The sequence below is a fragment of the Moschus berezovskii genome, chromosome X, assembly GCF_049115385.1.
Source record: "Moschus berezovskii isolate FMDL1 chromosome X, NW_MosBer_1.0, whole genome shotgun sequence".
Taxonomy (NCBI): Eukaryota; Metazoa; Chordata; class Mammalia; order Artiodactyla; family Moschidae; genus Moschus; species Moschus berezovskii.
Genome location: NC_142488.1, coordinates 85,869,846 through 85,895,287, shown reverse-complemented (window position 1 = coordinate 85,895,287; position 25,442 = coordinate 85,869,846). Strand labels below are relative to the sequence as shown.

Below are 25,442 nucleotides of genomic sequence, written 5' to 3'. Positions count from 1 at the left end.
TATTAGGCATCATTTTAGGTACTTTGCAAGTGCTAATTCATTTAATCCTAATAATAACCTATGAGGTGGCTGTTGTTTAGTCGTTAAGGTGTGTCCGACTCTTTTGCGACCCCGTGGACTATGTAGCCTGCCAGGCTCCACTGTCCATGGGGTTTCCCAGCTAACTATTACTATTATGCTCATTTCATAGATAAGGAAACTGAAGTACATAATGCTTAAGTAACTTGGCCAAGATATACAACTAGAAAGTAACAATGCCAGGATTTGAACCCAGACAGCTCACCTCCAGATTCTGTGCTTGGAATCAATGCACTGTCCCTTTAGCATGTATTTCATCTATACCATCACTTATTAACTTCATTACATTGGGTAACTTACTGAACTATCGGAGACTCAGTTTCCTTACATGTAAAATGAGAAAAATATTGAGAATCTTCACTGATATGAGGATTAAGTGAACCAGAGAATACATGTAATCTCCCATGCCTGGCACACATGAAGCATTCAGTAAATAATAGTTAATTTAATAATGATAACACTAATAATAAGAACCAAGTCTAACTTTTATCAATAAAAAATTCAGGGATAATTTTCCCAGAGAGAGAAAATTATGTGCTTTATTATGTGTTTAAGAAATGCTTACCAAGGACTATTCTAAACAATTGACCGGTATTAACTCATTTAGTCCTCAAAACAACCATGAGGTGAATCCTACTATCATTTTCATTTTATATATGAGAATACTGAGACATAGAAGCAATTGACTTCTCCAAGGTCACAAAGGTAGAAAGAGGCAAAACCAAGATTTGGACCCAAGCAGTCTAACTCCACAGTCTATGCTAGGCAGACTTTCAGTGCAATAGTTTGTTGTCAGATGGCAAACCTGAGATGTCCATGTTCTGGTATATTAAAAAAGATGCATACAGCCACCATAAGTATGTCAATGTACCATCCAGTGTAGTTTACCAAACTCAAGAGTATTATCTGGAGATTAAAAAAACAAAAACAGAATCCTGGACCTCATTCCATACCTACTAAGTCAGGTTCTGGAAATGGAGACCAGTAGAAGTTAATAGATGAGGAAGTCAGAATCACTTAGCAAGCTTTTGAAAAATCCCCATGCCTAGGACCCAATCCTGGAGAGTCTGCTTCAGCATATTCACAGTGATTCCCAGATCATACTTGTTACCTTTGAAGGATGCTAGGGAGCTAACAAACCATTTTGAAAACAGACCATCTGTAAATAAAGGGAAAGAATCAAGTGTTTATGCTGGCTTCTCTGTATGAAATATACTTCAGTGTAACCAAATAGCTGATGAAGGGACATTTCTCTTTGTAGAAGTATTGCAAATAATGAAAAAGGAGGAAATGATAGAATATCACTCTTTTGAATTAATGGATCTAGGCAATGATTGTCAATGGCTGCCAATATAATAAGAGCCAATGAGTCATCATGTGCTCCATTATGAAGTGACACACTAATAACTATAGGGATGTCTTGCCAAAAACTTTTATATCTAAGTTTATAGGAAATGTATGGAGTGGGGTGTGGGGCCCGCAAAGGTATATGTAAATAACACCACTGGGATGTAGTAAGCAAAATATAAACTCTATCAGACAAATGACCTAGCTGCTTTAAAAAAAATAATTTTTAAAACTATAATTAAATTATAATCATTTAAAAATTAGAATCAAATTATAATCATAGAATTAAAATTAAATTACAATTAATATTATTAAATCATAATCATAAGATTTATTATTAAAGGTATAATTTTTAAAAAGGAGAGAAGGAGAGATGTAGCAGCTAGCCTCTAAGATGACCACCTAATTATCTTCACCCTTTGGGGTTTATGTTTTGGTATATTTCTCTGCCACATTGTTTCTGGGTCGGTCTGTATGACTAACAGAATATGCCAGAAGTCCTGCTATGTCATTTCCAAGGCTAGGACATATTAATAGAAAGTACTGTGGTTTCCCCATTGCTGTCTCTTAGATCACTCACTCTTGGGGAAGTCAGCTGCCATGTTGTGAAGATACTCACGATGCCCTACTGCTGCTGCTGCTGCTGTTGTCACTTCAGTCATGTCCGACTCTGTGTGACCCCATAGACAGAAGCCCACCAGGCTCCCCCGTCCCTGGAATTCTCCAGGTAAGAACACTGGAGTGGGTTGCCATTTCCTTCTCCAATGTGTGAAAGTGAAAGTGAAGTCGCTCAGTCATGTCCGACCCTTAGCGACCCCACGGACTGCAGCCTACCAGGCTGCTCCATCCATGGGATTTTCTAGGCAAGAGTACTGGAGTGGCTTGCCATTGCCTTCTCCGCACGATGTCCTACAGAGAGGCCCAAATGGTGAAGATGTGAGGTTGAAAGCAGATTCTCCAGCCTCAGTCAGGACCACAGACCAGGGCAACTGGAACACATCCTAACTGCCACTTCACGAGAGATGATGAAACAGGATCACTCAGCTAAGCTGCTCTAAAATTCCTGACACAGAAACTTTGAGACAATAAATAGTTGTTATTTTAAGCCACTAAGTTTTGAGGGTAATTTGTTATGTGCTGTGTTTAGTCACTCAGTCGTGTCCAACTCTTTGTGACCCCGGGTACTGTTTGTAGCCCACCAGGTTCCACTGCCCATGGGATTCTCAAGGCAAGAGAATACTGAAGTGGGTTGCCATGCCCCCCTCCAGGGGATCTTCCCAACCCAGGGATAGAACCCAGGTCTCCTGCATTGCAGGTGGATTCTTTACCAGTTGAGCTACTAGCGAAGCCCAATTTGTTATATAGCAGCTGAAAACTAAAAATAGAAGAGGTATCTCACAGTTTAAAAGAACAATAATAATAAATAGAACATATTTAGTTCCTGATTCATATAGGGAAGCAGTGGCGTAATAAACAGTCAGTGGAATGTGAAAACTGGATATTTGCTATTAAGAAACCATTTTTTTCGCATACATGCACCTCAATGTTCACAGCAGTACTATGCACAATAGTCAAGACATGGAAGCAACCTAAATGCCCAGCAACAGAGGAATGGACAGAGGATGCAGTACATATATACAATGGAATAGTACTCAGCCATAAAAAGAATGAAGTAATGCCATTTGCTGCAACATGGATGGACCTAGAGATTATCATACTAAGTGAAGTAAGTCAGACAGAGGAAGATAAATATAATATTACCTATATGTGGAATCTTAAAAAATAATAAAAATGAACTTATTTATAAAACAGAAACAGACTAAGACATAGAAAACAAACTTATAGTTACCAAAGGGGAAAGGGATGGTGGAGGTATAAATTAGGAGTTTGGGACTAGTAGATACAACTATTATATAAAATGGAAAAATAAAAAGTACATACTGTATAGCACAAGGAATTTATTAAATATCCTTTTATAAACTATAATGAAAGAAAATCTGAAAAAAAATATATATGCATATACATGTATTTACACCTATATTTATAAAACTGAATCACTTTTCTGTACACCAGCATTGTGTGCAACAGCATTGTAAATCAACTATACTTCAATTAAAAAAATTAAAGAAGCCTTTATTTGGGGGAATAAGGATGATGATAATATTTAGTTATGTTAAAAATAATCTTTCTATTTTGTGAATACATGTAGAAATGTTTACAGATAAAAGTTTTTAAAAGTAATGTCTAGAATATGCTTCAGAATATCGAAGAGTGAAGGTATAGATGGAACAAGATTCAACAGGAACCGATCATTGTTGAAGCTGGGTGCTAAGTTCATTATATTATTCTATTTTACACATATTTCAAAATAACAAATAAGGGGGAAAAAAGGACTGACTGGCTACCAAGGTGACACATCAGATAAAGCAACTCCAGCTAAACCACCCAATTCAAAGAGGTAATTTCCCAATAGCCATTTAAGGCTCATCAATGGGTATGAGTGCACGGAAAACCATACCTTTACATATATACAGATATATACATATGAAGTAGGTAAAAGCTGTGAGATGAGGAGCAGAGTATAAGCTTAGGGAAGGGGGACAAAGGGAAACTGAGGGAACTTTGAAAGATTAGGTCATTTACTAAGACTGATGAGTGTAAGTTTCAGTTTGCAGGATTGGGGAGAGTACAGCAAGTCTGAAAAAACCACCAAGACATGTGACTCAGTGAACAAAGAATAAGGAGATTGCTAAGCAGTAATGAAGATTCAATTTTAATATTACCAGCATACTGCATATGTTAAAATGAAGATGATATTTGAGATTCTTCCAAAGAGGGAATGGGTCCAATTTTAGTATTTATTTTATTTCGCGATTATTTGATTTGCATCCTTAAGAGGAGAGGACTGAATAGCAACTGTGCAACAATTGAAACATGACAAGCAGAGCGATAGGATAATCAAAATATTACATTCTGTATCTTGTTTATGTTTTTCTCAGGAAAATTTTCAAACAGCTTGAATAATATACGGCTTGATTTTAATACTTTACAACAGTTTGTAAATATGTAAATATTTTGTCTCTTACTTTGTGAAAGTTTGAAAAAGCAAAGGTCAACCAGCAGAGGTAACATCAAACAGTAAAAACCGCATATTTGAGAAAAGATGTTTTAACATCTAACTGGGCCATTTACAAAACAATAAAGACAATTATTTAAACATTTGTCTCCATGGCCATCTGAGAATAATTCCTCAATAAATAGCTATGGACATTTAGGAGAAGAAGCTTATATATAATAATACAGCATAATTTAATAGGACAAATAGCTGTTGAGAAATTTTGTTTTAAAATACAAAAACCTAAAATGAGATATCAGCTACCGAGAAACTTCAGAGAATGAGTTGGTCTGGATAGCTGAGGACTTATACATACAAAATAGAAACCTTGTTTTTTGCTTCACTATTTTGTATAGAAATGTTTTGAAGATGTATTATATACTTTGCTACCTTCATAAAGGGAATCTACTATAAATACATCCTGGCTGACTCACATAATTATCATGAACATCAAATACTGTGCTGGGCTCTAAATTCACTTAAGGTCCTCAGGGCATAATTGAGGTATATGTATTTGTTTCTTTAAATACACCAGAGGTACTTTGTGTTCAGACTTCTTTTTCATCTAAAAAATTTGGGTTTATTATTTATTCTAATGTTATAATCAGCACACAGGACAGAATATTTTGAAAAGTAGAAGGTAAAAATCATCCATAATACCATGACATAGACACAAAGCCTGTTAATATTTTGACTCATTCTGATTTTTTCTTAGAAACTATAGACATATATTTTACTTAGATGAGATCATTTATAACCAGTTCTGTGCCCTGTGCTTTTGCTTTTGTAAGATGTTACCTGCTTTACGCATTAGTTCATCTCCTCTATTGGGGTCAGCATGCTAAAAAAGTGTGCAAGTGTTAGTCACTCAGTCATGTCTGACTCTTTGTGACCCAATGGACTGTGTAGTCTGACAGGTTCTTCTGTCCATAGAATTCTCCAGGCAAGAATATTAGAGTGGGTAAGCCATTCCCTTCTCCAGGGGATCTTCCCGACCCAGGGATTGAACCTGGGTCTCCTGCATTGCAGGAGGACTCTTCACTGTCTGAGCTATAGAGTCAGCATATTAGCTGTCATTTCTTATTACTGCCAGCAGGTCTTAACATATCTGTTCCTCTCCCAATCCTAATGTTAGGGAAAGCACACTGACTGAAACTGCCCATCCTGGCCAGGCACCATAGTAACCATTTGCATGACTTGTTTTATGACAGGAGGTCCTGGTAAGGAACATGGAACTAATAAGCCTTCACCAACCAGAAGAGTTCGGGAAAGGTCAAAAGAGACACCACATATGTGACCACCTCCCAGAACCATTCTCTTTGGCATCCATTTTGGCTGAACAAGGTGTGCACCACCAGGAAGGACTCTAAGTCAGAATGATTGGCTAAAGACAACCCAGAAACTAATCCCATCACCATGAAACGAGAGACTGCAAGCCATGTGACAGAGCTGTTCTCCTATGTTCCCTTACCCTACTGCTTTCCACCTGGGTGCCCTTTCCCAATAAAATTTCTTGCTTTGTCAGCACATGTGTCTCCTCAGACAATTCATTTCTGAGTGTTAGACAAGAGCCCAGTTTTGGGCCCTGGAAGGGGTCCCTCTTCCTGAAACAAATGGCAACTCTGGTGGGGACTCTTCTTTGCTGCGACTGACATCCTGACCACTCAGGGTACTCAGGGGCCAGCTTGCCTCCCAGTGGACCAGACCCAGCAGCTGCAACTGGGACCCTTTTTTCCCTGGTCTCCTCCTGACGCAGACAACTGGCCAAAGTGCCTCGACCGGTAAGGAACAAGAGACTTTATTGACCTCTCTCCTCTTCCCTCTCTCTTTCATCTCCTTAACCCTTCCTATCCTTCCCCTTTTTACTAGTCCCCTGGTCCTGGACGCAGGAATCTGGTTGAAGGGCTTCAGACTGAGCTGAGGATTGGAGACTGATGACCTCCTCTTGGCAGAGAACTCGAATTCTGGTTCTGTTCTGGTCTGGTTTCTGGTAGGGCTGAGTTCCAGTCCTCCCTTCTCTGGAGGCCCAGGGTAAAGTCCCATAATGCCTGGATATGTGCAGGTGGCAGAAGACGTCTGTAAGGCGACCCTTTTTGCCCCCCTCTCCTGCCTCCTCCTCCTTCTTCTTTCAACCTGACTTCATTTCCTCCCTTTGAAATCTTTGAAGATCTGAGCTATTTTTTCCTTTACTCTGTTAGTACTTGGATCTGAAGTTCTGTCTCTAATAGGAGGTTTTCTGAGAGACTGTATTCTTGTATTTAAGGGAGTGTCTGATGAGGACTGTCAGCTTTATATGTGTATTTTAACTCTGCGTTCTGTGTTGTGATTTTTGATGGCCATTTTGCTTTGTCTGGTCACCATTTGGTTTAGACATGCTGCCATTTTGTTAGAACCTGATTTTCTTTCCCTGTGCCTTGAGACCAAGGCTCTCAGGAACACTTATCTAGACCATCTCTAACTCCTGAGATTGAGGAAAAATGGGAAAAAGCCTTTAAAAATTGTATTTATTCCAACTGTTTTTTAGAGACTAGTAAATTTTATATTGTAATATCTAACTCATGACTAAACTTAGAAAATGAAGCTAGATCTTGTGTTGTGTCTGTCTAAATATGTCTCAGTATGTGTTTGTCTCTGTATAATATTTGTGAGATTAACTTGTAAATGAGCTCTATTTAATTGCCTTAAAGAAAGGTAAGTGCTTACAAATCAAATAATTCTAAATTAAACAATAAATTCCAGGTTCATGTGAACTGGGAAATATTCAGTATTAAATACCTGATATTAATGTTTGTTGACCTTTCTAATACAGACATGTCTTAGAGTAATTAATATTAAGTAGAATATTTTCATTGTACCTAGGTTTAATATAAGTTAAATATCATATCTGTTACAAGTTTGTCAACAAGGAAATTACCTCCAGTGAAGAAACTTCTAAAAAAAATGTAAATGAGATATGAGCTTTTAGATAAGCTCTATTAAGAATAAGAATGCTTTAGGAATATCTGTCTCTCCAGACTGGGGTGACTTGAATTTCTAAGGGTTATGCTAAACTAAGTGTTGGAAGTCTATTGAATAGTTAGGTCATTTTCAAATAAAATAAGATTTTGAAACATTTACTACTAAACACTGATTTCCTTTTACAGAAAAAACTAAAGAGATTTGGGACTATAAATGAATAATGTTTGGTGCCATCCTAAAATGTTTTAAGAAAGCAAGGGTTTTAGAAATTATCACTGGTATTTATCCTCACCAGTCTATAAAACGCTAATATAAAAGTTAGTTCTTGGTTGCTAAAGGAAAGTAGGAAGTGTGTTTTCAGTTAAAAAAGGTATGAAAAAATACTAAAAGGAGTTATGCATGATCAGTATTTTTTTTAAATTGGATTACAATTAGTTAGATAAATGGATTTTGTTAGGAATGACACAGCCATAGGAAAACTGGTTAGAGCCAACTAGGTCCAAGATGGCGGAGTTGACTTTCACTAGACCTTGAGCCTCAGTATATATGCCCATTGTGACACATCAACAAGCTAAATGATATACCCATCAATATTGACTAAATCGGACCAAATGTTCTAAACTCTTTTAATTGATTTTTTGGACAAAACTTCCTAAATCGAATTCTTTTGAAGTTCCTTTGACCTCTAGCTAACTTTGGGGTGCTTCAGAGGGCCCCTGAAACATCCCAAAAGGAGATATTAAACTGTGTTTATTTGGTTGGTTAAATTACATGAAAAATATTATCAAATGAGTAAGAAATCCTCTCATGTTATAATGTATGGTAAATACTACTAACATAGATATCCTAGAAATTATATGGAGCTCTTAACATTCTGATATCTCCTAGTATTCTAGTGAAAAAACTGATGACTTCACAAAAGTTAACAAAGGACTGAATGAACCAGTGAATATGCTTATAACTTTTATGGTTTCTATCTGAAAAATTACGGGGTTGAATCTTGTGTTTTCCGGGAGTAGGGAAAACCTTCCTCTCAAACTAACTATGACAATAATTTGGTAAAATTATATGTTATAAACAAAACAATTATATTTTCTCTATATCTGACTCCTCCAGAAATTGGAAACTCTTAGATTTCCAGTAAGTTTATCAAATGAGTTAGGAAGGTTATCTCACTAGCAGGTACAAAATTTTCGAGACCTTAAAAAGGGAATAATTCACCTAGGTTTGTTAGGCAAACTCTGTGATAAGCCTTTGGTGTGACTTTCCCAGCCCTGTTTTATTTTTACAAGTTCAGTCTGAGACCCTGTAAATGTTTCAGCAAAATAAAAATTCTATGATCAAAATGATCATATGGTTATATAAGTCATCAGACCAATATTAGTGAGAACAGATCTATTTTGCAAACAAACTAGCCTTAATTTGGTTATATTTGATAAAAATGAGGGTAGTTTTAGGGAGAAAAAGATGTTTCAATAAATGTTAAATCCCAGTTTGTTAATGGAGGTCTGCATCTAGTAAGACTCATTTCTTGGATAGTTCTTTGCTATTATGTGATATTAATGTAAAATTTAATTGAATTCTTAAAGAACACCTTAAGTTTATTTCTGAGGCTTATCTCAGTAATCTATCTTTGGATGAAGATCAGATGCCTCATGACCTGCAATCAGGACTGGAAAAAGACATTATTTAAGGGACTGTCTCCAACCTGGATGGAAGGGCTTTTTTTATCAGGTACTCTTATGTAGCTCATACACAATGAAACTGAAGGGAATTTAACTCTTAGATTAATTCCTACTTCCAAAGGCCCCTACACTGGATTGGTCTATAGAGAAGACAGCTAACCTGATCTCACCTTAAAATGATGCTCAAAAAGAGGAGAAACTACACTACACACCAGGATGAGAAGATGATGACATTATAGGTAGACAGCTTGCCGAAGATGCTGGACCTGATTCGTGTGATCATTTAAAATGTTTTCTTGACTTCTAAGACCTTGTATATAAATCAAATGCTCTTCTATCATAGGCCTGATCCTATGCTAGTTTTAGAAATCAATCCAATTGTTGGGTTTGTGGCCAATTACCTGTGTCCAGTTCTGGGTTACCTTGGAAAATTTCTCTACTACAAGGCTCTCACTGGTTGGCCCTGAGAAAATTTACTTAAAAAATAAAATTATAGTCATATTCAGGTCACTGTGATATTATTAGATGGGATCCCCTCACCAGGCCAATTAATAATGCCTGCTCTGACTCTGGCCATAAATTTGAGCTTTCTTCTATTACTCAAGCTCAATCAGAGCAACAAGCAAAGTTTCAGCAAAGGAGGAAAAAATCTCCCACAAGTATGGGATGGATTTATATAGATAACACCAGACTATGGTAATTTAGGTTTAAAGTCTCCTCTATGTTGGAAGAAATTAAATCATACTAAGGATAATCAATCTAGTAACACTAGAAAACTGGGCTATGTTCCTTATAAACAGTGCCAATATATAATTTCCTGGAAGATAAAGATTCTACAGAATAGACTAAGTCAGATGATCTGGGATACACTGGGTTACATCTAATGGAAGCTCTTAAGTTTTACTTGTGACTCTACTAATACTGGGGCTATGTTATTTGTATGTCACTTGTTTTAAAAAAATTACTGTTTCTAACACTGCCAAATGTGTGACTGAGGCCTCTGGTAGAATAATATATAGTTTCATATGAGGTCAATGATGGTAACAGTGTAACTCTAGATATGGGAAGAAGCAACAAGAGGGAATGTTTTCCTGGACCAAGAGGCTAGTAAGACAGGTGGTCCAGAGAATTTTGGATATTGTTTTATGGCCTAGTCCAGTAACAGCACATTGAGTGGCCTGTCAACAAAATCTTTGCCAAAACTGAGAATGGACATTCTCAGCACCATGGGATAAAATGGTCATAAAATGCCACCCACAAAATCGTGGTCAAGTTTATGAGCAAAAAGGGGCTCTGCCAACTGAAAACTGACACCTGCCATCTATGTCTACAAAGATTAAACAATGGCCACTGCAACTGCTGACCTTCAACTCCCCTGAAAGGAGTTCAAGGTGAAAATCTGGAATAAGGCACTCTGTGCTCTGGGAAAAACTGGCAGAACAGGATTTCAGATAGTTAGATCTTTTAAGTAGAAGATTTTATAAGTTTCAATTCTTGCATTTTCTCATACCTAGAGAAACACTGATGTCATTAATGGTGACACCTGCTTTGGTTATTAAGGAAAATTTTACAATTAAAAGTCAAAATAGAGTAGCTATGGTTCAGACATCCTTGAAAATGACTAGGTGATGCTATGGGTGTACTTTCAGAATAGACCTTGTATTACTAACTTGAGTTTTCTGAGTCATGTCTGGCTTGGATGCCACCATTCTCAAAATAATGCCTACTGGAAGCTAGTAACTGCAACCTTATTTTTTACAAAACTAGGCAACAGTGGGAAAGTACTAAGATGGCAGAGGAATAGGACAGGGAGACCACTTTCTCCCCAACAAATTCATCAAAAGATCATTTGAACGCTGAGCAATTTCCACAAAACAACTTCTGAACACTGGCAGAGGACACCAGACACCCAGAAAGGCAGCCCATTGTCTTCAAAAAGAGATGTTTTATCATTGGTGTTGTATGGATGGAGAAGTCTTAAGGCTACTGTAAGAATAAGACTGAAAACCAGAGTTAGGAGGCTTAAATCCAGAACCTGACAACACCAGAAAACTCCTGATTCCAGGGAACATTAATCGACAAAGCTCATCGAAAAGCCTCCATACATACACTGAAACCAAGCTCTTCCAAGGAGCCAACGAGTTCCAGAGCAAGACATACCACACTAATTCTCCAGCAACACGGGAACATAGCCTTGAGCTTTAATATACAGGCTGCCCAAAGTCACACCAAATCCGTAGACAACTCAAAACTCACTACTGGAAACTTCATTGCACTCCAGAGAGAAGAAATCCAGCTCCACCCACCAGAACACTGAGGCAAGATTACCTAATCAGGAATCTTGACAAGCCACTCGTCCAACCCCACCCACAGCGAGGAAACTCCACAATAAAGAGGAACCACAAACTGCCAGAATACAGAAAGGCCACCCCAAACACAGCAACCGAAGCAAGATGAAAAGGCAGAGAAACACACAGCAGGTAAAGGAACATGATAAATGCCCACCAAACCAAAAAAAGGAGGAGATAGGGAATCTCCATGAAAAAGAATTCCGAATAATGATAGTGAAAATGATCTAAAATCTTAAAAACAAAATGGAGTTTCAGATAAATAGCCTGGAGGCAAGGATTCAGAAGATGCAAGAAATGTTTAACAAGGACCTAGAAGAAATAAAAAAGAGTCAATCAATAATGAATAATGCAATAACTGAGATCAAAAACACTCTGGAGGGAACCAACAGTAGAATAACTGAGGCAGAAGATAGGATAAGTGAGGTAGAAGACAGAATGGTGGATATAAATGAAGCAGAGACGAAAAAAGAAAAAAAGAAAAGAAATGAGGACAATCTCAGAGACCTCTGGGACAATGTCAAACATCCCAACATTCGAATCATAGGAGTCCCAGAAGAAGAAAAAAGAAAGGCCATGAGAAAATACTTGAGGAGATAATAGTTGAAAACTTCCCTAAAATGGGGAAGGAAATAGCCACCCAAGTCCAAGAAACCCAGAGAGTCCCAAACAGGATAAACGCAAGGCGAAACACCCCAAGACGCATATTAATCAAATTAACAAAGATCAAACACAAAGAACAAATATTAAAAGCACCAAGGGAAAAACAACAAACAACACACAAGGGGATTCCCATAAGGATAACAGCTGATCTTTCAATAGAAACTCTTCACACCAGAAGGGAATGGCAGGACATACTAGGATCAGTGCAAAGAAATAGAGGAAAGCAATGGAATAGGAAAGACTAGATATCTCTTCAAGAAAGTTAGAGATACCAAGGCAACATTTCATGCAAAGATGGGCTCAATAAAGAAAATAAATGGTGTGGAACTAACAGAAGCAGAGTATATACAGAAGAGGTGGCAAGAATACACAGAAGAACTGTACAAAAGAGATCTTCATGACCCAGATAATCACAATGGTGTGATCACTCACCTAGAGCCAGACATACTGGAATGTGAAGTCAAGTGTTCTTAGGAAGCATCACTACAAACAAGGGTAGAGGAAGTGATGGAATTGCAGATGAGCTATTTCAAATCCTAAAAGATGATGCTGTCAAAGTGCTGCACTCAATATGCCAGCAAAGTTGGGAAACTCAGCAGTGGCCACAGGACTGGAAAAGTCAGTTTTCATTCCAATCCCAAGGAAAGGCAATGCCAAAGAATGTTCAAACTACTGCACAATTGCACTCATCTTACATGCTAGCAAAGTAATGGTCAAAATTCTCCAAGCCAGGCTTCAATACGTGAACCGTGAACTTCCAGATGTTCAAGCTGGCTTTAAAGAAGGCAGAGGAACCAGAGATCAAATTGCCAACATCCACTGGATCATGGAAAAGGCAAAAGAGTTCCAGAAAAACATCTACTTCTGCTTTATTGACTATGCCAAAGTCTTTGACTGTGTGAATCACCACAAACTGTGGAAAACTCTTTAAGAGATGGGAATACCAGACCACCTGACCTGCCTCTTGAGAAATCTGTATGCAGGTCAGAAAGCAACAGTTAGAAGTGAACATGGAACAACAGAATGGTTCCAAATTGGGAAAGGAGTATGTCAAGGCTGTATATTGTCACCCTGCTTTTTTAACTTATATGCAGAGTATATCATGAGAAACATTGGACTGGAAGAAGCACAAGCTGGAATCAAGATTGCCGGGAGAAATATCAATAACCTCAGCTATGCAGATGACATCACCCTTATGGCAGAAAGTGAAGAACTAAAGAGCCTCTTGATGAACGTAAAAGAGGAGAGTGAAAAAGTTGGCTTAAAGCTCAACATTCAGAAAACTAAGATCATGACATCTGGTCTCATCACTTCATAGCAAATAGATGGGGAAACAGTGGAAACAGTGACGGACGTTATTTTTGGGGCTCCAAGATCACTGCAGATGGTGACTGCAGCCATGAGATTAAAAGACGCTTACTCCTTGGAAGAAAAATTATGACCAACCTAGACAGCATATTAAAAAGCAGAGACATTACTTTGCCAACAAAGGTCTGACTAGTCAAAGCTAAGGTTTTTCCAATAGTCATGTATGGATGTGAGAGTTGGACTGTGAAGAAAGCTGAGTGCCGAAGAATTGATGCTTTTGAAATGTGGTGTTGGAGAAGACTCTTGAGAGCCCCTTGGACTGCAAGGAGATCCTACCAGTCCATCTTAAAGGAAATCAGTCCTGAATATTCATTGGAAGGACTGATGTTGGACTGAACACATCCACCTGATGTGAAGAACTGACTCATTGGAAAAGACCCTGATGCTGGGAAAGATTGAAGGTGGGAGGAGAAGGGGACGACAGAGGACGTGATGGTTGGATGGCATCACCGACTCAATGGACACGAGTGTGAGTAAACTCCGGGACTTCGTAATAGACAGGGTCGCTTGGTGTGCTGCAGTCCATGGGGTCGCAAAGAGCGGACAGGAGTGAGAGATTGAACTGAACTGAATTTGTTCACATTACTCCCTACATTTACTTTCTGAGCCCCTTCTAGTTAAGAGGTGTGCTAATTTTTAAGTATGTGGAGTATATGTAGAAAAATGTGAGCTACAGTGTTATTTGTAGCAACAAACATACAGGAACAAATCCAGTATCTAACCTAAGGGAGTCATGGATTGAATTATCATATATCCATATACTATTATCCGTTGTGTATTATCTGTACACAACCATTAAAAACGTGAAACATAAATAGATTCATTAATATATGAAAATGCTTACAAATTTAAATGAAAAAGTAGGAGACACAGCTGTGTATAAAGTATAATATGAGTAATGTAAAAATGCATACAAATACAAGATAGAAAGAATTAAACCCAAATGGTGCTTGCTTCTAATGTCTGGAGACCATAGATAGTATGTTTGAATTTGTATGTTACATATTCCCAAATTTTCTACAAAAATCATATCTTATCATTCATAAAACATTTTAATAGAGGAAACTATATGATGATAACATTTTAGTTATTCAATCAAAGAAACAGGAAAGGCAAAAGGCAAATATAATAGATAAAATAGATAATACATTTATTTAGATAACATTCATTTCATAGATATTTATTGAGGATATACCATGTGCCTGGAATGTAAATATGCTAGCCATTATTTATTATATGGGTGACAGAATACTTCAGAATTCCACTTTCACTGTTTTGCACTTTATCTTTTTGAAAAAGAAACAAAACCATATTATTTTAGTAAGATAATTCTAGAATACTAGCAAGGGGGCACTGACCAACTTGTAATTCTATGAGTGATATCCTTCTGCATGTGGCATGTTTCCTTTACACAGTCATATTATTTACCATCAAAATCAGATACAATAAGACCACAAGAACCTCTAGAGAATAAGAGTTTGAAATAAGGGAAATATTTGGGAATAAGAATGTACCCACAGTCATTTCTCAAGATGGCCAAATTCTAGATGAACTCAGTAAGAAATCCTAGTATCACTTATTATAGCATGCTGAATTTGTCATTTGAAGCCAACTTCTAGACACTCATAGTGTCTGGCCATAGGTTTCATGAAAGCAAGAGAAAGCTAAAATATTAATCATATGTCTCCAGGAAGGGACACTTAAATCAGAATAACAACACGAAAATCTTTACAATGGTATTATTATGTATGAACAAGTTGTATGTTTTAGATGCATATTTGCCTATATTGGCTTCTTTTTTTTAGAAAGAGATATTACTTTTGCAGTCCACGTATTGCTAAAATGTTTGAATCTTCAATGTATCAAAGCGAAATATTGTTGCCATATTTTAAAGTTGTTTTCTAGATTGAAAGATAATCAGGGGGGAAAAATGACTATTTTAATTCCTGGAGTTGCTTGTCCTTGATCCAAAATTTTTCTTTCAAAAATTTTATTGCACTAGAATAGCTTAGCCAGGAAAATAAAATGCTTTCTATATTACAGATATAGCCACACACACAAAAAAAATAAGCCTAAGGTTGAAATGTGAAGGACAGGGTACAGGCAATATTTCCATTGCTCTGTAAAGTTATCATAGTGATAATTATGAAACATTAGATTTCATTATAATTATTTAGAAGCTGGAATATGGAGGGATGGATACTTTAAGATAAGATTTGTTCTAAATATTCCATTTAGAAAATATCAGACTTACCCTACATTGAAAATCTGACAAGCAATATAACTAGAAGTTCACTATATTTACTGCAATTAATTAAATACCTCATAAATTCCAGCTTACATTTTAATTGTTCATTACTCTAATCAATTAAAGATATAAATGAAACCAATCACATTTTATCTATCTTTATAATGATCAATCTGATACCACATTTGTTCAACCATCAAATGATTACTCAAATTTTACCAAAAGCCCCAGTTTCAGGGATGAACACTGCAAGATCTCTTCACCTAAAACAATGCTCCTCTTTCTAATGTTAACAGTTTTGTAGCTGAGTGCTACATGTCCTCATAGCCTTGAACTATTCAAGAAGAGACAGGTAATGTAAGTACAAGTCAGATCATACAGGGTCTTTTCAGCTACTGTCAAAATTTTGAATTTTCCTAAAAGTAATGAGAAGTCACTGACATAAATGGTATTAATATAGTAACTATAATAATCCTTAAACACTTTAAAGCTTTGTTTAATCTTTAAATAAATACACTTTAAAAGTTTCAAAAAATGTCACATCTACCATCTCACTTTATCTTTTTTAAAAAATTTATATTTCCCTAATTAAAAAAATTAAGTATAATTGATTTACAAAGTTTTGTTAGTGTCAGGTGTACAGCAAAGTGGTTCAGACATATATATCAGATATACAGACACACATATATATATTATACACACACACAACTCTTTTTCAGATTCTTTTCCATTATAGGTCATTCATTACAAGATACTGAATATGGTTCCCTGTGCTATACAGTAAGTCCCTGTTGGTTATCTATTTTATATATAGTAGTTTGTAATGTTAATTCTAACCCCCTAATTTATCACTCCCCTCTTTCCCCTTTGTTAACAATAACTTTTGGGCTTGCCAGATGGATCAGTGGTAAAGAATCCACCTGTCAAGTAGAAGACGTGTGTTCTAGCCCTGAGTTGGGAAGATCCACTGGACAAGGAAATGGCAGCCCACACCAGTATTCTTGGCTGTGAAATTTGATGGAGAGAGGAGCCTGGTGGGCCATAGTCCATAGGGTCGCAAAGAGTCAGACCCAACTTAGTAACTAAACATCAACAACAACAATGTTTGTTTTCTATGCCTGCGAGTCACTTTATCTTCATAGTCACTGTAGGAAATAAGTAAGGTATCCTCACTAGTGATTAACTTATGGATTGATTTATTAAAGTATGGAAAATGTGCTATCAGTATGAAGATTCCCTACATTTATGTGTCAAAACTATTTTTTTTTTTGGAGGAGGAGGGTATGGAGTGGATTAGCTATGGTAGATTTTCTGAGAGGTTTTAACTTTTTTTTTTAATTACAAATATTCCCTTCCTTCAAAAAAAAAAAAAAAGAGTGGACCATTTTAAAGGAGGCTTATCCTGTGACTTAAGGCTGTCATTCAAATAGGCAGTATATCTTAATGAATTGTCCTAATCGCATTAATATTCTATACTACCACAGAAAAGCACAGTACAGAGATATGTTAATAAGAGATACAGGCTGTAGTTAAAGCACTTCAGTAAATTGTGGGACATAAGAGCTCCCAGGTGGAAATAGAAGAAAAGAGACAATGCAGTTGTGGATCACGACAGAAGCTTTGGGGAGAAATGAGAAAGCCTCAGACATGAAACAGTCTAAGGAGAGACGGAAAACATGCTAGAATGGCACCTAGTTCTCACTGGACAGCAAAGGAGCTCTCTCTCTCTCTCTCTATATATATATACATATATATATATATATATATATACACATACATATATATATACACACACATACAACATGGCTTGTTTTACCATGTCTGATTTTCAAAGAGACTTTTATAATTAAAATCCATATTCCCCAACCCTGCATACTTTAAAAAATACTAACCAAGCTTATCCTTCTAAAGATAGTTTTTCGAGGGTTTTGTAGGTTAAAAAACATACTATTGCAATTCACAGTATACACAGATACTCCTTAGGTTTGAACCATTGTAAAAACTGAGCTATATAACATAATTTTATAATATCTTTGAGAATTTTTACCTCGTAACACCCATGTGCAAATTCCATTAAGGTACAGATTTATAAGTGTTCACCAATGGACATATATAAGTTTTATGGAAATTTTTAAATAGTGGACCTTTTTCGGTCCGATAGCCACTATTTATTTCCAGGCAATGTAGAATTTGAAGAATAGCATAAAAGTTTTTTTAAAGCTTAATGTTTATTTACTACCCTTCATCTAAATGCCACAGCACTGAAGAAACTTGAATTAATATTCACACAATACATAATCACTTGATCCACTAAAAAAAAAAAAAAAAAAGCAGCAGCAGCAGCTGCTTTGTAGGCTTAACCGTGCTACAGAATGCTGAGGACAGAACATAATAAATACCGTAGCCAATTGAAATTGTATAAGCAATTTTAGTAAGTAGAATGTAAGGCATACAGCATCATTCAGTGCCCAGTATTTTCACAAGCAATGGTGAGAGGTTCTAACCCACAGAATAATGGGTCCCTCTAAAGTGGACCATGGTGGCGGGGGGTTCATTCAGATATTGGTCCCCTTATCCTTTGTTCTTCTGACTACAGCTCTCACTCCTTGCTTGTCATTTGAGTGGGGATTTAGGCAGATGAAATTCTCTAGGATTATAATAGGAGTTGTTTTGTTAAAAGCCTGGTAACCAACTGAAAATCCTACCTTCTTCCACATCTCCCAACAATCTTCCTTTGGAATGACTATCAGTTGTTTCATGAGATAAAACACATTTATATTGTGTCAAGTTGTTTACCTGCGAGTTAGTCAGGAAATATTTAGTTTTATTACTTTAATTATAAAAATCACAAAATAAAATGCATATGCAATAAAAAACAGATTACACAACAAATACCTGTTTTTCAAATTGCCTTGGAACAGTTTATGGAGCGGTTTGGCCTAACACAAGGACTAAAACTATATTTGACTGCTATTATAAATAGGCATAGGCTTTCCTTACATAACCCACATTTATATTTATCAATAAAGCTGAGACTTAAGGCTTGCTGTAATAATTTTTTGGAGAAAGCAGGGCAAATTTATTATCTGTGATCCCTTCTTTATCTCTCCCTATTACATCTGGAATGACTCTGTAGTACTTAAATGATATGACTAAATCTTACTAGTGGAGAGCTTTTCTATTTTAAGCACAAATCTGGCATTTAAAAATCCCAAAGTAAAAAATTAACACAGAAAATGTCAGGAAATTAAGCAAATTAAAAGATACTGTCATAGTAGGCAGTACTGTCAAAGGACTAATAAATAAGCCCAGTTAAATAGTATCAGGAATGGGTAGTAGATTTTTTCCAAGGCAAGAGAGGCATTTCAAGTCAAAGCATACAAGATATTTAGAACAATAGCTATTATACTAAGCCATAAGTCCTTTCATTATTATTTTATCATTTGTGCAGTTGACACATACAGGTACAGATAGCAATAAAAATCTGTGAGGTTTTTAAATTACCATCTTGCACTAGGGCTAATCATGAATCATAAGCAGTGCGAGCACAAGGAAGATTCATTTCCATATTTATGTATTTACATGTTTCAAATCTACCTCATTTAAGAAAATATAAACTACTAGAATTGTTAATGATATACAGTCTTTTCAAAGCAGGCTTATTTCTTTATATTTCACAACTTGAGTTTTCTTTCCATGAATGTTTAAGTGGCAGGTAGTCAGTAATATAAACTACTCACGTGAATTGTTTCAATTAGCCTAACAAGAATCATAAATGGAAGAAAAAAGAATTTTTAAGTTTGTTAGTTAAGAAAGAAAAAACATTTTTACCATAACAAAATATTAATTCTCTTGTTCTTCTGATGCAAAATCTTGACATTATTAAAGGAGTTAGATGAGTAGAGCACTTTAGAGTACATATTGAATTTCTCACTTTAATAATGAAGATGTGGTTCTGAGTAATCTACAATTAATTTAAAGCTAGTGAAAAAGAAGCAATATTCTACTATCTCTGTTTTGTTCTCTCCCATTCAAATTTGACAAGTGGTAGCAATTTTCAGAACAGCATGCACAAAAAGATTCAAATTAGATGTCAAAGTTGAATAAGTCAAGTTTGCCTCTTTCTATTACTTGAATGGGATTGAACGAATTTGCTTGATAACCTATTTTTTGTTTTTGGAAAATTATCTTTTTTCTCAGTAAAACTTAAAGCTCTGGAAAGTGAACATCAAAAGCAGTGACCATCTCATAAATAGTATGATATTCACATTGAAAACAAAACAAGTGGATGGGAAAAGACAGTGAAAGAATCACATAAAAGAAATGCTTTGGAGGAAGGGGGATAAACAAGGCAACCGTCAGTAAAGTCCTTGCATTCTCTGCCCCAGATGCAAGTCAAACAGGACTTTTTCATATAGCAGCACTGTTGTCCTACGAAAGGACCGTGAAAAATGTACCAGTGGCTTGTTTTCATTTTAGTTGCACATCTGACGTCTTGTCGCCTGTGGAGATGTTCACATATATAAGTAACACACTGTGTGTCTTCTCTAAAGATTGTGTTATTGTGACTATTCACAGAGCTCTTGCTTTGGGTTATTTCTCTCACAGAAAAGATGGATTTCTCAGTATTCATTTAGATCCTGGGCTTCCCAGGTGATGCCAGTGGTAAAGAACCTGCCTGCTGATGCACGAGACAAGGGACGCAGGTTCAATCCTTGGGTCGGAAAGATCCCCTGGAGAAGGGCATGGCAACCCACTCCAGTATTCTGGCATGGAGAATCTCATGGACAGAGAAGCCTGGCAGGCTACAGTCCACAGGGTTGCAAAGAGTCAGACATGACTGAAGCAAATTAGAGCACACACCCTCTTACCCAGACTCCATTGTTCCTACAAGGTGCATGGTCAACCGATGTAAAATAAATTTGACAAAGAAACAATGTGCTTTAAGAACATGACTGAGGTCTTCACATCATTTAGAGGCGGAAAATTCCAAGAATAAAAGAGTCTGCTCTACCTTAAAGCAGGAACTTCCCTGCAGAGAGAAACAAACAAAAATGAAGGCACGTAATACCATTGCAGCTGCAATATTTCTGAAGAAGGACACTCAGAAAAGGGCACAAGCTATTCATATTTCCAGAAACATTATGTTTAATTCCTTTGTGAAAGATTCAGCAGCTTAGTGGAAAGAAGCAGCACATGGCAGGCAGAGGGGTGTCTACCCTGGAAAACAGTCACCACTGCAAGGAAATTTCCTTAAACTAATATCAGAAACACAATATTTCAGAAATGGTGCCTCTAATAATCTAATACCCTAAGGCTAGCTAAGGTCATAGCTAATTGGTACGAAAGCAGTTTTGGATACACAGTTAGGAAGTGAAATTCTGTGATGAATTCTACCCAATCACTACTCTTTATACCTTCAGTTATGCCAGGACATGTACCATGTGTCATAGAGCTCACAAAAGAAGTCAAAAGAAGGCATACTTCAAAATTGAGCTTCTTTTCCAAATGAAAATGTGGATTTGCCACATTTAACCTGTATAGCTAAATCAACTAGGGTAACAAAACCTATTTGATGGTCAAGAATGGACGTTAAGTAACAGTTGGATAAATTATGCATAATTCATAACAAAAAGGTTTTTGTAGGACTTAATGAAAATAATCACAATTGATAAGAGGTGTTACCTTCTAAGGGGACCATTTGGGTTTAGGTAAACAGATAAAGCACATACACTATTCTGTCTCACCTTTACTGGAATTAGTTTCCAATTTAAAAAAAAAAGTGAATGAACAGAGGTATATGTTTTCAAAATATTAGAAAAAAATTAACATATCAATTAGCTTATAAGCAAAGTGCTCTTTAAAAAAATTTGTTTTACATGCCTTAATAATAAAGAAAGCTCCTTGGAGTAGATACTTAATTATGACTTGTTTAAGTAAAACCTAAGATTTTACTTCAATGAATGCAGACAGACAAAAACAAAAAACAAACAAAAAAAAAAAACCCACAAAAACAAAAACTAAACCTGTCAAACTATTCATTGAAATCCCAAACTTCCTTTTCACTGAACACATTCATACCTGTCAAGCTGTAAAAGTGCATTGTGATTTGAGGAATTTTTGTGAAAGGGCATTTTGAGTTTCATTTTTTAAAGACTGTATACTTTTTGAGAGCAAAAACCCGTGTAGTCATTTCACAATTGTCTATACTAATTGGTGAGATAATTTATGTAGCTATACAAAAGGTTTATCGTCTGTGTGATGCTTTCCTCACTATCAGGAGTACTTATAAATTTCAGCAGCACTGACATCATAATTTTAAGAGTCCACCCAGGAATGTCTTCTTGTCCCTTTGAAATGTCCTCCAATGATCCCCTCCTTACCACCAAGAATGGAAACAATTTGGCATAAAGTAAGAGAGGGTTGTGAAAAGGTTGGCTTGAAGCTCAACATTCAGAAAACAAAGATCATGGCATCTGGTCCCATCACTTCATGGGAAATAGATGGAAAAATAGTGGAAACAGTGTCAGACTTTATTTTTTGGGGCTCCAAAATCACTGCAGATGCTGATTGCAGCCATGAAATTAAAAGACGCTTGCTCCTTGGAAGGAAAGTTATGACCAACCTTGATAGTATATTAAAAAGCAGAGACATTACTTTGCCAATCAAGGTCCGTCTAGTCAAGGCAGTGGTTTTTCCCGTGGTCATGTATGGATGTGAGAGTTGGACTGTGAAGAAAGCTGATCGCCGAAGAATCGATGCTTTTGAACTGTGGTGTTGGAGAAGACTCTTGAGAGTCCCTTATACTGCAAGGAGATCCAACCAGTCCATTCTAAAGGAGATCAATCCTGGGTGTTCATTGGAAGGACTGATGCTAAAGTTGAAACTACAATACTTTGGCCACCTCATGCGACAAGTTGACTCACTGGAAAAGACTCTGATGCTGGGAAAGGTTGGGGGCGGGAGGAGAAGGGGATGACAGAGAATGAGATGGCTGGATGGCATCACCGACTCTGTGGACATGAGTTTGAGTGAGCTCCGGGAGTTGGTGATGGACAGGGAGGCCTGGCGTGCTGTGATTCATGGGGTCGCGGAGAGTCGGACATGACTGAGCGACTGAACTGAACTGAACTGAAGAGAGGGTTTATTTGGAACAGTAAATATTGGCAATGGTCTTTGTTTTCCTAAAAGAGACAGAATGCTGAGAATTAAGAGAAGTAAAATAGACTTTAAACAATACTGATACAATTTTATTTCCCCATTTCCATCCCTGAGTTTTTCTTTTCCATGGCTAATGTGTGATATATCAGATTGGGACAATGGAGGCAGGAAACAGTGTTGTGAGGGAGATAAACTGATAGAACAAGATTCTTCTGAAGCAGCAGAAGGGAAGTAAGAAAAGCAGACAGGAGGACAAAGGTGGACAAAGTGAAGACAAAGGACCCCAGGACTGAAATGCATGGTAAGTAGGAAAAAAGTTGACTACTGGAAGCATAAAGATAATCTACAATGCAAAAAAATTGTGTGGACGGCATTCAACTTGACCATTATCCTTTTTCAGTGTCTGCTAGGAAATTTCAGTTCTAAATGAGCCATGCAAACTGATCAATACTATTTATGGCAACTGAAAAAAAATTAAATTGCTAAATTTGATACTTTTCTTCTCATTTGCCCTTCCCAATCTGCTACCACCTGAATTCAACATTTAAAGTATCCTCCAATAATTTCCTAGAAGTTTGTTATGTTGAAATTTCATTTCTAAATTTATTTTCTATCTTGGACCATTACCCCTCGTCACTAAAGATGGTCATCCTCTTGGTGCCTTCATGTTGTGAGCTTGTAGGACTATTGACTGAACTTGGTTTAATGTCCTCTATATGTGCATGAGAGTTCAATTTGGACCTTAAAATGAAATCTACATACTAGAAAAAATTTTTTTCCTTTCTCTTTTCAATTTAAGAATGTATACATTTGATTCCAATTATCTGTCGATATGACAAAATGAAATCTACAAGTATATGCACAAAGCACAATTATCTCTCATGATTCCTGTCACTTGAAATAGTACTGATACAGATGACTGAGATGTAGTCACAAACATAACTAAAATAAACACTGGATTATCCACACAGGGCCATAATATTTATTCTCCTGGTACAAATTTCCCTTCACAGGTTAACTCCAAATATTTGAAGATAATCAGTTTATTAGGAAACTAAACATGTACAGTTTTGATTAATAGCTATAAGGCTGCTACAAATCTAAGAGGAACTCTAACTCTGCAAGAAAGATGAAATTCATGCATAATAGTATTAACTTTCCAAACAACAATATGAAAATTATATCCTTGTTTTTGTGTTTTTTCATTTCTTTGATCCAGGATATACATTGACTTTCTGAAACCAATGAAGAGTAGTGAATAATGTATGAAAAAAAAAATCCCTGTTCATTGTCCAGAGAGTATTGTTTGCCTGCTGTATAGTACATCTATGCAAGACAATATAACAGACCAGTAAACCCTGAAATCTCAAGCTAAAACCTTCTCAAGTGGAAAGGAAAATATGATCCTGGATTCTAGAAAGTCTATGAAACAAACAGTTCAAATCCTTAATACTCCTACATGCTAGAAAAAAAACCCTTAAATTTCAGAAAGATATATCCTCCTGAGTAAATCTGTGAGAAAACTGGAAAAACAATTACTATTTAACATTATTCTAAAGAGATTCATTAACTCACATTCACTTCCCCTGTCTTATAGAATATATTTGCAAAGACTGATGAGAAGATATGTAAAACTGAAAAGACTCTTGTCAATCTGCTTTCCCTGTAATTTCTCTATTAGTATTGAGGAATTTTGCCCTCTAAGTAGTAGTAATAGAACAAATCATGATTTGAGTTGAGAATGAGAAAGAGGTAGCAATCAAATAAAAGCACAATGGATAGAAGAATAAGAGTAATGGCATACAGTTATATTTTGTTTTTTATAAAAACTAAGCATTTTACTTTACTTGTCAAGCCTAAGCATTACTGAGTAGAAAAGGTCATGTGAAGGTAACATACATAGGATATTCGAGTTTGCCCATAAAATAAACTCAGACTTAATGGAATTTCATTTATAGTGATGTATAATGAAACTTCTATTTCCTTCATCCTCCAAATTTCAAACTTGAGAGATACCTTTAGGTACAATATATTGAAAAGGATTTCATGTAGATTCAATTTATTTTTGGATACTTGTAAAGTATTCAATAAGCAGTTATCAAGAGCATATACTATACTGAGTTATATGCTGCTGCTGCTGCTGCTAAGTCACTTCAGTCGTGTCTGACTCTGTGCGACCCCATAGACGGAAGCCCACCAGGCTCCCCCGTCCCTGGGATTCTCCAGGCAAGAACACTGGAGTGGGTTGCCATTTCCTTCTCCAATGTGTGAAAGGGAAAGTGAAGTCGCTCAGTCGCGTCTGACCCCCAGCGACCCCACGGACTGCAGCCCACCAGGCTCCTCCATCCATGGGATTTTCTAGGCAATAGTACTGGAGTGGCTTGCCATTGCCTTCTCCGGAGTTATATGCTAGGTAATACTAAAAATAAATCACAATCCTTTAATAGTGGAATATAGTTATAAGCTTTGTT

At 36.5% G+C, this 25,442-nt stretch overlaps 1 protein-coding gene across 6 annotated transcripts in view; it reads right to left on the bottom strand.

Annotated features, from left to right (window-relative positions):
• Nucleotides 1-25,442, bottom strand: part of DIAPH2 (diaphanous related formin 2) — a 1,076,961-nt gene that overhangs the window by 167,647 nt on the left and 883,872 nt on the right. Inside the window, exon 28 of one of the 6 annotated variants that reach the window (XM_055438268.2) lies at nucleotides 20,825-20,842. The exons of the other annotated variants lie outside the window; for them this stretch is intronic. Within the exon in view, the coding sequence (XP_055294243.2) occupies nucleotides 20,826-20,842 (17 nt within the window). The 3' untranslated portion in view covers nucleotide 20,825. The remainder of the gene's footprint in view (nucleotides 1-20,824; nucleotides 20,843-25,442) is intronic. 6 annotated transcript variants of the gene reach the window in all.